The 16,184-nt window shown below is 46.0% G+C and overlaps 1 protein-coding gene across 1 annotated transcript; it reads right to left on the bottom strand.

Annotated features, from left to right (window-relative positions):
- Positions 1–1,795: 1,795 nt before the first annotated feature.
- Positions 1,796–14,069, bottom strand: IL10RB (interleukin 10 receptor subunit beta; the record flags this gene model as incomplete). The annotated part of the gene is made up of 7 exons (XM_084279197.1): positions 1,796–2,008; positions 4,240–4,397; positions 5,958–6,108; positions 8,121–8,287; positions 10,436–10,605; positions 11,723–11,846; positions 14,021–14,069. The coding sequence occupies 7 exons, from the start codon at positions 14,067–14,069 to the stop codon at positions 1,796–1,798; spliced, it is 1,032 nt and encodes a 343-aa protein (XP_084135323.1).
- Between the last annotated feature and the right edge of the window lie 2,115 nt (positions 14,070–16,184).

The raw sequence follows: 16,184 nt of genomic DNA, 5'->3' as shown, positions 1-16,184 counted from the left end.
TGTTCTTCCTGCTTTAATCTAAAACAGCCTCTGTCTCTGAACAGCCAAGATTTCCTCTCCCCAGGTTTGGCTTACCGATGAACCTGTAGTGAAGCAGCACAGCGCATGGGACTGCTTTATCTGTGCCTGTCCTCATCACAACCTTTGAGCCAGCTGATTCATTTCAGGCACGGTTTATGGCCAGTACCTTCCTGCTCTTCCATGAAAATCATCCGCCGGATAGATGAAAGCAGCTCTACTAAAAGAGTGAAGAAAAGGCAAGGAAGTCTCAAGCCTTTTCTGAGAGCAGCTGTCCAGCCAACTAGCACCACGCACTGGTGATACGAGCAATGCTCTGTGGTTCTTATCTGTCTGAAAGCCAAATTTTAAAAAAGAAAGAAATAGGAAAAAAAAAGTACAGAAGCAGCTGCTGCTGTGGAAGGAGGGTAAGGAACACACAGGGAGCTCAATTTTTACAGCAAAGGCATGTGCCAGACACGGGACATCAGCCTTCCTTAGGATGAGCACTCACCAAGCAGCTTTGCTGAGAGGTGCAAAAAGCACCAGTGAAACAAAAGGCCTTAAAAAAAAAAAAAAAAGCTTCCCCCTATTTTCTGTGTTCCTCATTAAACCAAAATATGATGAACATTTTTTAAAGTGCAGGAAAAGCCATGTGAATTGCAGACAGCTGTGGGGTACAAAGAATCAGCGCTGGTTCTTTTTCCTTCCTCCAGCAGTTCCCACGAAGTGAACATTCAGTATTAATTAACAAACCTCAAAGCCAGAGCAACAAATTTTGCAATTCCCAAACCAAGTTCTGATTCATGCACAACTTCACTCCTGGCAAGTTACTCTTGCTGATGGAATGTAGTTTTATTACTCTCATTCTGATGTAAAAAAAACCAACCACCCCCACACAAATTGCATCACTCGGTGAAGAGGGTGAGGCTGTATTGTGCAGCATGGGAGTCACACCAACCTGCATCTATCCTTCTTCTTTCTTTTTGAGTTAAGGGTATGTATCAGTAGATAAATAAAATGAAGCTACCTTTTAACTCCCACTTCAGCTTCAAAGTAATCCAGGCTTTGGTAAACCCTGGATTTAGTAGGCAAAATTTAATTAGCCACAGAAACTGCAGGGCAGAGGCTCAGGGGACTGAGCAACACCTGAACACAGAAAGCTAACTGGCAGTGTACTGGCATGGTCCTGTTATCTTAAAGTGACAAAGTGTGAGTAACACCTTGCAATGCAAAACACACTGAGTGCTTGTGTGTGGTTTATTCATACCAAATTCATACCATCATCATAACTTCTGAATTTTGCATCAGGTAAAAAAATATTCACTAGAAATCATATACCACCAGGGATGTCCTTAAGAAACACAATTATTTCCTCATTAAAAACAAAATGTGAGATCAGGCCTTTCTTTCCAAAATATTATTATCTTTTATGAACCTTACAAAATACACCATTCTGATTAGCTTTTGCAATAAATACTTCATGAAAGTTAAATTAACTAGTTTTTTATATATATATATATATACTTGCTTTTTAAATTAATGTCATACTACAGTCCTAGACATTGCTACAACTTCAGAGTGAGCCACTACAGTGGCAAAAAATATGTGTTATTTGATTCCTCGTTCATAATCAAGTTTCTTGTACTTTAAGAAAATAAAACGATCCTGTCAGGAGTCCGTGCACACGTCTTCCCACGTGACTTTTTACTGTCCTAAGAATGTGGCAGTAAGAAAATAAACTCAACAACAGCCCACGTGCTCTGCTTTTGGTCTGAGTGAAGCATAAGGAGTGCTCTTAGACCTTTTCGGAAGCTGGAGCTGTTATTGAATCAGAATCTTCTTGTCCAGAGTCCTGCAGGTGCTCTGGTGCCTCGCTGGCCTCACGCCCAGTCTTACCACAGTGATCTTGGGACTCTTCTGAAACAACAGTGAGCTTGTCGTAACAAAGATGCTCTTCTTGTGGGAGCGGATTAAAAAACTGCGAACCACTGGGAGGCTTGCTCAAAAACTGTGCAGGAAAGAGGAAACAAGAGTTAGGCTGAGCCAGCTGTACCACCCTGTTTGCTTAGAAATACGATTTCTAGTGTTCTCCACCCATCGGTTGGCTTGCTCAATCCTTAGAAGTCCCAGAGTGGTGACAATCTAATAACCTCTCTCTTGGCTTTGACATCCTGTGCAAGGCTTGGAAGCATGTCGGAAGTGCCTTTATTTGCACAAGGATGGCCCAGGGGTTAATGACTTCTCTGGGAGATGAGCTTTCTTTAAAAAAACAACCCAAACCACCAACAACACCCCACCCCCCCAAAAGAAAATCCCCTAGTGTTTGTTTGGAAACAAAAGCTAAAACAGTGACTTGGCTGCAGGTGAAAGTGGTCACAGAGAGGTTTGTTGAACAGCTGCCAGAGATGGGAATTGTTCCTGCCATCTCAGAGAGCTGTCTGTTGAGACACCAAATAGCAACGCTTTAAATGTCAACATAAACCATAACCATTTAGGCCAATAAAGGAGAGGGAGGGAGGTTTCTGGGGCTATGCAGCACAGTGAGAAAGATGACTTAAATATCACAACTTCCTCCCACTCCCTGTTCTATTGATAAGATGGAACCTGCCTCAGGAACCACCACGAGCTTCACAGGATGTCATGACTGCGTTTTGAAGGTCAACACAAGAACAGCACACCTACTCAACACTGTAACAACATGTCAACCGCTCGTTTTGGCAGCTGAAGTGGCAGTTAATTTCACTGGCAGTGCCCAGAGGAGCACAACTGCATCTTGCTCTGTCTACTGCCTTTGTTTTCAATGCACGTGATGTAAGAAACAAGCTGTTCTATCCAGAGTCCTGTTCCCTGCAATTACAAAAATATACACTAATACTATTGCTATTTGACCTTTTCCTAGGAACCTGTGTTTTGAAATGTTCTGCCCACAACCTGCAGTCTCGAATGCTCAGGTAGTGAAACCACTGCCGTTGATAAATGCCGCCTGACCTTTGGTTGCTGTGACGCAGCACTGTACCCCATCACAAACAGAAAACTCTCCCCCTCTCACACACAACCTGTGAGCCAAAGGAAACCTTGGCCACGTCCTGTATGGATCAAAGCACCGCTCCCTTCCCAGCGCCTGAGCTCCAGGTGCAACAAACTCCTGCGTGCCGAGCACGCGCTCTGCCTAAAGCAGGAGGCCAAGACTGCTAACTCAGCTGCAAAGCCTTCCTCTGCTGATCTCGAAATCAGTCAGAATGAGAGACCCGAGAGAAGCTGCAGGAAGCTGTGAGGAGCAGAGGTTGCTAACTGTAGTGTATGTAGTGCTCTGCATGGCTTTGTTTCTGGGAGAAGATTCTGATACAGCCTTTTTATGCAACAGGGCCGGTGGCGCTCCCCAGGAGTAATGGCTGGCAGCCACTGCTCTCATCTCAGCTTGAATTTTCAGGCCTCGCTACCTTCCGTACTTCGGCCCAAGCTCATTGTGCTTGGGAAAGAACTTTCTTTCAGGAGAACAAATGAGAAATTCTAAGTCTAAAATGAGGTAGTGAGGACAGAAGGGTCAGTTGTTCACTATCTATGAAGAGGAATTGAAAGTTAACACCTGTTTTTCCTTCACTTCAAATTAAAAGAAAACATCCAGTTTCTAAGCTAAAGCTTCTTATTACAACTGAGGCAGTTGCTTTTCGCATCAGAATCCATGCCAAGTCTTTAAGTTGTTCTGCTTTTAAATATTTTGGACCATTCTGTGCAGAACAAGTCAGAATGACAGTATTTCAGAGTTAACTGCACATCGGTGTACTTCTAAAGGAGGTCCTATCTAATTTCACTGCTCCTTCCTTATGGCAGTGCAGTGCCACAGGACTTGATGATAAACTTTTGCGTTTTTCATGCCTGATTTATGACTTTACAATGCCAGGAAATAAATACCAAACAAACTCACTCCCACTACCATTACCACCTTGAAAAAGACTTTCCTCTGTCAGCTTTTTCCCAAAGTTCACAACTTCATTTCCACTTTATTTCAGTGGCTGTTTACACCTGGTAGAAGCGTGTGTTTTACACATCCACACCCCCCACCCCCCAACTACCTAAGAAGAGATAACCTGCATCGCTCCGTATAGCCTAGAATCCCCCTCAGAAGAGTGTGTGCTTTACAGGTGGCTCACAGTCAGGTGGAAGAAGGCAAAATAGAAGAAACCCTAAAGGTCTTGGCACAGAGAGGCTTTGAAAAGTTGTGTCAGGTAGACAACAAACCTCTTTCAAGTGTTGCGGGAAAACATATGAAGGGCAGAAAACGTGTCTGGTGAGTCGGTACAGATACAACATGGAGAAGAAACAAACAGGAACTGTTATTACAACGACCAACATTGATCCTATAAGAATGGTCACAATCATCCACACGGGAGGTACACCTGCAAGAGACAAGGGGAAAAAAAACAACCCAAACAACTGTGATTATTAATTTCTGAATATATTATTTTCAAATGATCGCTTTCCCCATGGAATTTTAAAAAAAAGCAACCAAACCAAACCCCCCAACAATGTACAAAACTGTAACTGCAAACATAACTCTCTGTTTCCAGGTGCAAAATACCTCTTAGCTCTTAAATTTCTAGTCTGGATAGACTGAAGAAGTTCTCAATAACGTAAGCTTACAAGCCATTGTATTTAGCCACCTATAGTTACACATACTGATGATTCTACATGCAATACCAGGCAAATGATTAAGGAAAAAAAAAGACCCATCAGAACCACCCCACCCACAAGGCGATACCATCTGAAAAGCTACTGCACACCCTTTGGGATTTCGGGAGCGTAGAAGCTGACCCATAGCCCTACCAGAGTATAGGCTTCCATTTTTTGTCTTCCAGACATCTGGAAAAATGGCAGCAAAGTAAAGACAGCTAAATTAAAAGTCTGTAGAATTCTAAACTACTGAGCCTTTAAAAAAAATTATATCATGCATGGGGATTTCACAACAAGCAGTGGGAATGAAGATGTATCCACACACCACTGTAAATGTTTTAAACCAACCTACACTTGCCAAGCACTGTTCTAGTCACAAACTAACAAGCAACACCACCACCAAAACCCACCTGCAATTTAACTGCGGTTCATGCAGACAACATACATGTAAGAAAAACATATGAGGAAACATTTGATAATGAAAAACTTAAGAGAAACAGGTTATCCCCTTAGCTTCCCCAGCCTTCCCTCAAATGGCTTCCTCATCAGCTGCTTGTCTCTGATTTTCCACAAGTTAACCGAGAGTTTAAGTTACCTGAAATACTGCCCTTTTCGTGGGCATACCATGTATCTAGGACCTTATCCTTTCTTTTAACTAGGGGCATCAAGCTCCCTGCTAAGATGACAGGGTCAGACCACATAGTGGTTATGGTGGTGATGCCTGGAGCCCGCAGGCAGCGGCTCAGGTGGCTGGGCTGGAAAGGAAAACCCTTGTGGTACTTGATGTTTTCCTTTTCATTCTGAGGGCAGATGAGACAAAATAGTTGCTGTGTGTCACAGAAAAAGCACATCACAACCTAGCTTCGTGACAGACACCACCAATATCTCCACAGACAAAGCAGACAGCAGCAGAAAACCCAATTCCTTTCTCAGCTGCACACACAGGGGACTCAGGCTTTCACAGGATAGTGACTACAGCTAAGGGTAAAGGAAATTCAGGCACGCAGGGTGAAGAGTGGAGCCTGTGCTCCATTTATCTCTGATTTTCACACCTCTGCCATGGACAGCCAGGTGCCATCAGTTCTACACTGCTTGTACTTTCACTTAGTTTCAGACTCCTCTGCTCCAAAAGCACGCAGGTATTAGCCACCAAATGACACTGAAGTAACAAAACACACCCGTTTGGGGAAGGTTTATGCACTTCAGGCCAATCTTCATGTTTAATTGCTTTTCACATTGCCTAGTTCCCTACAGCAGGTGTCCCGTTGTGCTGCACCAGGTCTTACCGTTGTGGGTTGTCTGCTCACAGAGCTCCTCGCTCAGCTGCCCTGCTTTGTGCCACTCGGGGATAACTGCTTGCACCTGAACACAGTATGTGGTCCATGGCTCCAACTGAGACAGTATTTCGGAGTTGTGTTTAGTATCTATGTGAGTTACCTAATCACAGAGAGAAGACAAAATAAATGTGAAAAGCGGTAGCCCAGGGAGTGGCCTCGCTAAGTAATTCGGATTACAGCGGGTAGGACAAATCCTACCAACTACGGCCGCAACGCGGACGTGGGTTTTAAAGGCAGAATGAAGTGCCCTGCCTCTGTCATGTAACTGGTAATGCTACCCTGATCTCACCTATGGTGAGAGTGTGAGACCACTCACACAACTGACTCACAGGCTGCTTCCAGCAGCCTCAACAGGCAGCCCTACAGAGACCTGACAAATGAGATCTGCTTGCAGAGAGAAACTCTTGCCTGGCCAAATGAGATCAGCTACAAGCGCTGACACAGTCAAACAGAATTTAATCTGAGATGGAGCAATTAGGGTGAATAATCCAGAGAGAAGAAAGAAAAAGAGAAAGAAAGAGGCTTGTGGAAACCAATAGGTGATTGGCATAGGATGCAACACACCCTGTTAAGAGGCATGGCTGGTTACATTCCTGTAACCATACAGTCTCTGCAGAGTACAGCAATCCCTACAACACCCCATTATGTGGTAACATTCTTTCTCAGGGGTGAGAAGACTCTACAGCTGGGTTTCAATGTTCTGAACAAGCATCCACTTCAAAATACAACCTGTGAAGTTCCACTATCTAAGCCTTTTGCTTCTTTGATCCCAGACTTCTGATCTGAAGCATTACAACCACAGATTCTATCTCAAGTTCCCACTTTCTCTGGTAATCTGCCTAAATTTGCATGCCATATGCAGAAACGAGATCACAGAATAATTTAGGTTGGAAAAGACTTAAGATCATTGAGTCACTGTCAAGTCTACCACTAAACCATGTCCCTAAGTGCCACATCTACATGTCTTTCAAATACCTCCAGGGATGGTGATTCCACCACTTCCCCAGATAGTCTGTTCCAGTGCCTCATACCTCTTAGAGTGAAAAATTTTCTAATACCAATCTAAACCTCCCCTGGTGCAACTTGAGGCCATTTCCTCTTGTCCTATCACTAGCTACTTGGGAGAGGAGACTGACACCCACCCCATTAGGACCTCCTCTGAGGTAGTTGTAGAGAGCAAAGGTCTCCCCTCAGCCTCTTCTTCCCTGGCCTAAATAAACTTGGCTCCCTCAGCCACTCCTCATAAGACTTGTGCTCTAGACCCTTCCCCAGCTTTGCTGCCTTTCTCTGGACATGCTCCAGAACCTCATTGTCCTTCTTGTAGGGAGGGGCCCAAAACTAAGCACAATATTCAAGGTGTGGTCTCACCAGTGCTGAGTACAAAGTGATGATCCCTTCCCTAGTCCTGATGGCCACACTGTTCCCAATAAAAATACCTGCAGTCGGGAATTGAAAACTAATCTGTTTTTTGGGAAGTGATAAGTCTCTCATTTTCTGGAACTGAATGCCAAAGAGTTTTCCAGGGTAACAAATACAAATCAGGATTATATGCAGAGAAATCCTATTATATGAAAATTGTACTGATGTACAGCACAGTAATTGTACTGTGACTGGTTATGTTCCAGTAAAGGGCTTCCTTTTTTCCTGTAACAGAACTCATCACCCTGTAATTAACATATGATTTATGCTCTTTCACCATGCATTCTGTACAGAAAAGTCTTTTGAGCCAAGTAACATGTCTGTCTGTGGAAGAGGCTGTCACAGCTTCCAATTCTACCCTTGCTCGTATGTGTGAAATACAGAGATTTGGTGTGGAAGACTGCACCACAAATAAATGTGTCACTAAAATGTGGGAATGAAGCCTCATAACGTCAGAGACATTTCTAATTGTGGAAAGTGTAAGCTACCTCTGTGCTAGTGCTTAACTACACAGCCATCTGGCATTTGCTCTGAATGCCAGTTGTAATGGCTAGGCTTTATTATACTGTAATTAGTAGAGACATATTTCTATTTCAGTACTGTTAGCTTTCAGAACTTCATCAGTAGGGTACGTTACCAAGAAAAACATCTATCAGAGTCACGGAGTCACAACATGCAGGGAGCAGAAGTTACCTCTGTGCTGCTGCCTTTCTTCCAGTACAGTATTCGGTAATTCCACGAGCCGTAGTACTGCTTGAGAGCCCACTTGTCCTGATCTTGTTCAGCCAATGGGCCTGAGAAATCCACATGCAGGGACCCAGACTCTGACTTCACTCTCACATCAGGCGGCCCAATGACTGCTGTGTATTAGAATGGTTGAAGAGAAGGAAGAACGGAATTCAGATTGTTTTTAAGCTGACATTTTTACACAACCTACAACAATTCACTCTTTAAGTAATTTTATCTGTTAGAAGAGAGTGATTTCCTTTCATGGGCCCAGCATATATAAATCCTCTCCTCATAGATTGGGACTTGAGAGGGATTTATTTTTGCCGTTAAATAGCAGATACCCTTGCGGACCACATCTCCCAGTCTGAACTAACTCGGTCCTCTTTCGCCAGCTGTGGCGACACTAGGGAGAGGAAGGACTATTTCTATAGATTCTTACTCGCTTCTCTTTCTGGGCCAACCCTTTGCAACACCTGTCTTTTCTGAGGAGACCACCTCAGGCAGTGCTTCAGCCTGGCTTTGATTGTGGTCACTTTGGAAAACGGAAACGTGAATTCTTCCTGCGCGTCCGAAAGGCCGAGGGGCTCAGACCGAGGGTCATGTTCTCGTATGCTGAAAATGCCTTCTCCTTATTACTCCTCTGTGCCAACTGCCTACATGATTTCATGAGCAGCTTCATTATCAACCAGGTCGTGTTGGCAACCAGCTCTCCATTACAGCATCCTGTAATTGCAGCAAACGACTCTGCCGTGGCTGCCTGGCCTGTGGCTGTGCCTGTCTCTACTGTTCCACTACCAAGCGCCTGAGAAAGGCAGAGCTCAACACACAGACGACTTCACGTTCCTCTAGAACTACATGTTTTGTTAAATTAAAAATAGTAATTAAAAATCTGTTTGCTGGGCCATGCATTCACGTAAATTAAATGTTAAATTAAAAATAGTAGTTAAAAATCTGTTTGCTGGGTCATGCATTCACGTAATGCTGATGAACATAGTGGTGTACTTGCAAAAATCTCCTCAGAGATTTGGGTGGTTGGCCAGTATTCCCAAGTCTGTCTTTCTTTCCAGGTAGTTTGACACTCAGATTTTCTGTGTCCAGTAATAAGCTGGAGTGAGCTTTCCAAAGCCAAGCCTGCCGTGTAGGCCACATGCTCTTTCAAATATATGTCAAACTACAACTCTTAATGATTTACAAGTTTGTTCTCTTCTCTTCTCTGAAAAATACATCCATTTTTTTGTTTTACAGTTTACTTTCACTGTAATTTATACTTGCAACGTTGTATTTTTTTTTACCATGCTATGTTTGAGTGCTTCTATTCTAGGCAGATCAAATTGTATCATCACCATGCATTTGAAGAGAGGTAACCAATAAAAGCATTTTGAAAAATAAGGCTGTAGATTGTAAATTTACACTCCAAGGAAGAGAGTGGTGAAACTCTAGCAAATGAATGTAAAAATAAGAAAAAAAAAAAAAAAGTTTTTTCTTAAAAATGGGGTGTAACAGAAACTTCCTGCATGGTTTTGTATTAACAACTGGAGGAGAAAAAAAAACCACAGTCTTGTTAACATGATCTAAAATAATTTCATTTTTGCTTAGGATTAGTGTAAGAACATACAAAATAAAGGACGCTCTTTGGTTGAAAAAAACCACTCCCTCATTCCCAGGCTCTGGTGTCAGCAACATAATTAACACCTCTACTGTACAAGCCAATGCAAGGCAATGTCTTTATCTCACAATGGACCACAAGACATAATGCAATGGAGATTTCTTGACTAAAAATTATTCTCCATGAAATTGTTTTGGTTTTGAATGAAAGAAGAAAGAAAATAAGGAGAAAAAAAAAAAGGAAATAAAAAAAAAGGAAGAAAAAAGAAAAGCTTTTTGCCTGCCATAGCAACGAAGAAGAAAGCAACTGAACTTATTTAGGTATACAGGAAGTCTGAAACCTTATAGGAAAGCTCTCCCTGGCTGAAAAATATAAACAAACCTTATTTTAAGGGAAAAATATAGTTTTTAAAACCTCCTCAAAAAGAGGTTTCAATTATCAATACAATCACCTACCTAGCTCTAACAGCAAACCTACTATGCTTTCTGACAGCAACTTCTGCCTTCAGAAAATGAAAGGGTTACAACTAAGATTTTACAGTCCAATGTAATTAAATTTTAAAATGACCCACATGCTATAGCTTTTTTTTCCTTTTGTTTTTACAAAGCCACATTGTAAAGGTGCATAAATAGTAGACAATATTTGTTTGCAGAAGGTTAGAAAAAAGGCTTACTGTCATCCATTGGCTTAAATCTGATGGTCACCCAGTCTGAGTGGTTATTTTCTGCCTCTGCTCTGACCTGTAAAAGGTACTCTCCGTACACGGACAGAAAAGAGACATCACACTCTGTGCCGGTCAAGTTTGTGCTGATATTTTTGTATGTGTCTCTAGGGAGATTGGTGCTGTAAGGAAGAGAAAGAAAAAGCCTATGAGGAGTAAATTATAAGTGACTAAATGCCCTTCCTCTCAATTAACTGGAAAAGTGACGTATCTGTTTGTTAATCCGGTCGATTCCGGCTCACAAACAAGAATAAACTAGATCGAGTGTGTAAGAACCATCGTTAGGAGTGTGTACACACACATGAAGCATTTTCTGTGCATCTACAGATCTGCGATAAAGTTACTGATAGGTAATTTTAATTGCTAAGTAAATGTCCTTTTCTTGACTTACAGGACTTGATTCAACAGTCAGCAGCTACCAGATAAATCTGCAAATACCACACCACGTTGCTACGTGCAGCTTTGCTGTCTAACTCAGCCCTTGTTTAGAGCTGTCTTTAAGAGAGGCACATAAAGAAAGGTCAGGAGAACCAGAGCCTGACAACTGACTGGGAACCATTTCACATACCACATTCTTTCTGTTTTGCACCAAAACCCCAGCTAGGAATGCAGTGAAACCAGAAAAATGTTCTTTCGACTAAGATGGCCCCGTACCTTCGGTTTGGGGATTTCTCCTCCCTCAGTGGGCACCTGCTGAGGAGTGGGTGCCATCACCTCCACTTTTCCCAACAGGAAAGACCAACCCAGGAGGACACGGTGGCAAAACCAAACTGAAGCTGAACCAACCCACACAAACTGAGAAAATACCTTGGAAAACATGTCCTAAGTTTAAAGCACTGAACAGACATGCCACCTGCCTGCAGCTCATGGGGCGTTTCTGCTAAGGGTGCGGGCACTGGTGGCCAAGCACAAAATGCTGCTGAAGTGAAAGACCAGGTAAAGTTCTGGTGTTCAGCAGGGCTGAGTCTCTTGAATCACAGGTAACAGCTACAAAACAGAGACGTAGCTCGTAACAGCCAAAAAAGCCCAGTTCAAAGAAAAAAAAAGAACAGGCAAAGCTGCTCTGGGTGTCAAGTATGTGAAAAATGCCTCTGCCCTGTTACTAAACTCAGAAGATAAGACTCTCCTAGGCTAAAATAAAGGGGTGGCTACTGATCTTCCTACAGAAGGGGAAACAAATCACAAACACAGGCAGCTGTTAGATGTGAATTAAAGAAAGCGGAACTTGCCCAGACTTACCTCTTAGATCGGACAGTGTAACTTATGTTCCCTTTGTGAAACCTAGGTGCATCCCACTGTAAAATGCTACGAAGGTTAACTGAAAAAATTCTTGCGTTCTGGGGTCTTGGTACTATTGCAGACACTGTGGGAGCAATCAAAAACAAACAAACATTTAAGTATGTGTTCCTCAGGTGACTTCTCAGTCACCCAAAACTTAATGCAGCCTTCTTTCTCACCTGGCTTTTTTTTGTTTAACACATTCTAACATAATTAATTTAAATCCTGACGCCTACTGTTCCTTCTGAGCTTATGCAACAAAACCAAATTAGCCAGCATCAATTTCCAGTAAGTACAGTCTTTATGATATCATCATGTATTATGCATGACTGACTTCTCAAGCCTTATTTATCACGCATGACTGATTTGTCAAGACTTGGGGCCCATCAGGCTACATGCACAAACTCTCACTGGGATCATCAAAATGATTTTTTTTTTTAAAGTAGTGCTCCAGCAACACTTGGAAACAACATGGGATTGATTTGTTGCTCTGTTTTCTGAAGGGGAACATGAGAAGTCTTTCTACATAGACCTGGGCACAAGGCTGAAATAATTAAGAAAAAAACCATCCACTATAAGCTTGTTTAAAACATTTTAAATGCTTCACTAGTTACTAAATCAGCCTTTTGAAAAGCAGAGATAAACAAGAAGTACCTCTGAAGGCGAGTGTGCTATTGAACGCACTGTAAACGAATCATTATTGGCACTCCTCACAAGTGAAGGAAACACAATTGCTTTGCTTTACTGAAAATGAATTAAAGGAAACCTAAAGTAATATTGATGAACAGGTCATTACAATTATGGTTTAATTATTTCAAAATAATTTTGGCAGTGAAACTAAAACAGAAGTGATTTTAGCCCATGACTGAAACACGCCTGATTGATGCAAACAGACTCTGCCAGGTCAGATTAGCACTTCATACCTTACTATAGGTTTTACTCCTGTGGCATTTATCTAAGGAAAAAACGAAACACCCTGCTTTACATGCCTATAGTTGAGGCATGGATACACGAAGTGAGTGTCACCCACCTTTAGCAGGCAAGAGCTTTAAACCTAAACCCTGCTTAAATAAAAGCGATTTTGTGGACTCTGCTCCCAGAGTCCGCCAGAGTCTGGGTGCGTCACCCCCGCACCCAGCAAATCAACCCAAAAGCACTTGGGATTACCCAAGCAGAACTTGGTTGCTCCCCTGCACCCAGACACCCCCCCACCCCGCGCCCCGAGAGAGGCCATCCCCGCGCACAGGTGCCCTCACCGGCACCCACCCCGGGCAGGTGCCTTCAGAGGCCTCTGCCTGCGCCCGGTGCGGGCACCTCTGCCCTCCTGCTCCCACACCTCCTCCCTCCCACAAAACCCCCAGGCAGGCAGAAGGCGAAGGAAGAGCTGGGGTGCGGGTAACACGACCGCGACGCGTGAACAACGCGGCTGAAAGCCAGGTATCTGGCTGCTGCTACACGGCTCCCGATTTCTCCTCTCCCGCACGACGCTGCCCTGGCTACGGAGGAGCCTCTGTAGGCCCGGTGAGGAAGCTCCCCCCGAGGCCCGAGGGAGGCCTGTGAGTTCCCGGCAAAAGGCGTGACCACGCCTCTGAAGGCTCGCTTCCCAGACGGGGTTTTCGATCTAACTTCAGGAGCCTCCCAGTAGCTCTTCACTCCGCGCCGGGACCCGGAGCGCTGAGCGAACGGTTTCTGTGGCGCTGTGTTTCCGAACTGCCAGGCTCGTGCGGGACTCCCACCGCGGGCACAGCCCGTTCGGGGAAAGCCGGGACCCACGCAGGCGGGCTGCCCGCCGGCTCGGGCGGCCCACGCTCCCGCGGCTGCTCTGCCCGAAAGAACGTGGTTTCGGTCCCACACGCCCATTTCATCACATCACATCACATTTCACGCACAAGCGCCCAAACCCGAGGCGGCAACTTCCAGTTACTCGGCACAGACGCAAGGAAAAAAACCCCAACTCTACCCGTGAGCAGCGGGAGCCGGGCCCCCACCACCGGAGCGCCAAGGCCCCCTACCAAGGGCGGGCGGCCGCCGGCCTCTCCTCGCTCCCCGTTCGGCACCGCGGGGGCCACTCCACCGGCCGCTCCCCGCGATCCCGCCACTGCCGGACTCTCGGGGCAGCCCTGGAGAGAGAAGCCGGCCGCCTCCAGCGATCTTTACTCCCGCTGCCGCAGCGCCCCCCCTCCTATCCTCTTCCCGCCGAGAGGACGATCCCTTGCCCGCGCCCTCCCGCCACCCCCGCCGGGCCCGGGGCGGACTCACCGCAGAGCAGGAGGCAGCTACAGAGGGCGCACCGGGGGGCGGCGGACATGGCGGCTCGGTTCTCCTTCACCAGCGGGGGTACCGGCGTCGCCGTCGCGCCATGACACCGGTCGCTACCTTCGCAGGCGGCGCCCAAACCCTTCCGCTTTCCCGGGGCGAGGCAGGGCGGGGCGTGACTCGGCGGCGTGCGGGCGCGGCGGCCGCCCCGAGTTCCGGGGGCTCACCTGCTGCCGAGGCGGCCGGCAGCCGCCCAGCGCTGGCGGGACGTCACCCGCGCCTCCGTCGGCTCGCCCCAGCTTTTCCAGAGCTCCCCCCGTTTCGCACGGCTGCCTTCCCCTTTCCAGTCGGGGCAAACCCAGCACCGTACCTTCCCCGCAGGTCTGGAGAGCTGTTCGGCCGCCGGTGGCCGCGTTGGGGAGCGTACACGTCACCGGCAGGATTTGGGGGTTTTCAGTCACGGGTTAGTCGGCGCGACGTCTGCCCATGGCAGACAGGGTGCGCGCCTGGCTCAAGGCGGGAAAAGGCAATCTGCACAGGAGTCAGCAGGGCTCGCCCAAAGAGCTTTAAAGTAGATTGGACAGAGGTAAGCCTGGAGGCAGCACGCCAATGTTTGAGGGACAATGTGCTCGCAAGGCCCTTCAGTCTTCCATCTCAGTGGAGGTAGGCAGCCGACACAAGGGTAGTGATGGGTTACTGTCGTGGTTCTACCCCGGCTGAGAGCCGAGATCCACGCAGCTGCCTGCTCTTCAAAGGAAAAGAGGAGGGGGAGAAGTGTGGGGGGTGTGAGGCAAAGGAAGGGAAAAGGAAGGGGCAAATAACAACCCCAAACCAGGAAACCAAAGGCCCGTGGGTTGGGATAAGGATAGTTTACTAAAATAGCAGAAAGATAAAATATTACAATGCTAACAGGACTTCAGAGCAAAAATATATGAAGCTGTTGATACACAATGCGGTTTCTCACAGAACCACACAACTCAGGCCGTGCCACCCAGAGCTGTCCTGGAACCCAACTGACCCCCAAAAACCACGCATCCTGGAGCCGCCTGCTCCTCCTGCCATCAGCCCCCCTTTATACTGAGCATGATGTAATTGGCATGGAATACTCTCTTTGGCCAGTTTGGGTCACCTGTCCTGGCTTCGCCACTCCTTTCTCATTAATAGAGAAATATAAAGAACTGAGAAAGTCCTTGACTGCTTGACCACAACTAAATACATCAGGGTGTTATAGACACTGTTCCCATTTTAACTCTCAAACACAGCATTCCATCCGCTGCTACAAAAGAAGTTAACTCCATCCTGACCGAAGCCAGGACAGTTACAAACCACAGAAGTGCCAGAGAATGGGCAGGTAAGAATTTGGGCTTCTCACCTCAAAAAAGTGGTGGGATCAGTAGCCAAGCTGAAGTGCATGTACACCAATGCATGCAGCACGGGCAACAAACAGGAGGAGCTGGAAGCCACTGGGCAGCAAGAAAATGATGATATAGTTGCCATCGCAGAAACATGGCAGGATGACTTGCACAACTGGAGGGCTGCAGTGGAGGGCTGCAAGCTCTTCATTAGAGAAAGAGGCAAGGAAGGAAAGGTGATGGGGTAGCCCTTTGTGTTAGGAGGTGTTTTGACTGTCTGGAGTTTGATGGTGACAATAAGGCTGACTGTTTATGGGCAAGATTCAGAGGGAAGGCCAAGAAGGAAGATATCATGGCAGCAGCCTGTTATCATAGAATCACAGAAGGGTTAAGGTTGGAAGGGACCTCAAAGCCCATCTAGTTCCACCCCCTGCCATGGGCAGGGACACTCTCCACTAGACCAGGTTGCTCAAAGTCCCATCCAACCTGGCCTTGAGCACTGCTGAGGGGATGGGGGGCCAGCCACAGCTTTTCTGGGCAGCCTGTGCCAGCGCCTCACCGCCCTTACAGGGAAGAACTTTTTCCTTATATATAATCTAAATCTACCCTCTTTTAGTTTAAAGCCATTACCAATTGTCCTGTCACTACTTGGCCTTGTAACCAGTCCCTCTTCACCTTTCCTGTAGGCCCCTTCAGGTATTGGAAGGTTACAATTAGGTCTTCCCAGAGCCTTCTCTTCCCCAAACTGAACAAGCCCAACTCTCTCAGCCTGTCTTCACAGGAGAGGTGCGCCAGCCTGGATTTTTCCAGATCAT

Source organism: Gallinula chloropus, assembly GCF_964237585.1.
Source record: "Gallinula chloropus genome assembly, chromosome: 1".
Lineage (NCBI taxonomy): Eukaryota > Metazoa > Chordata > Aves > Gruiformes > Rallidae > Gallinula > Gallinula chloropus.
The sequence above is the reverse complement of the archived record's forward strand: the minus strand, read 5'-3'. Positions and strand labels throughout refer to the sequence as shown.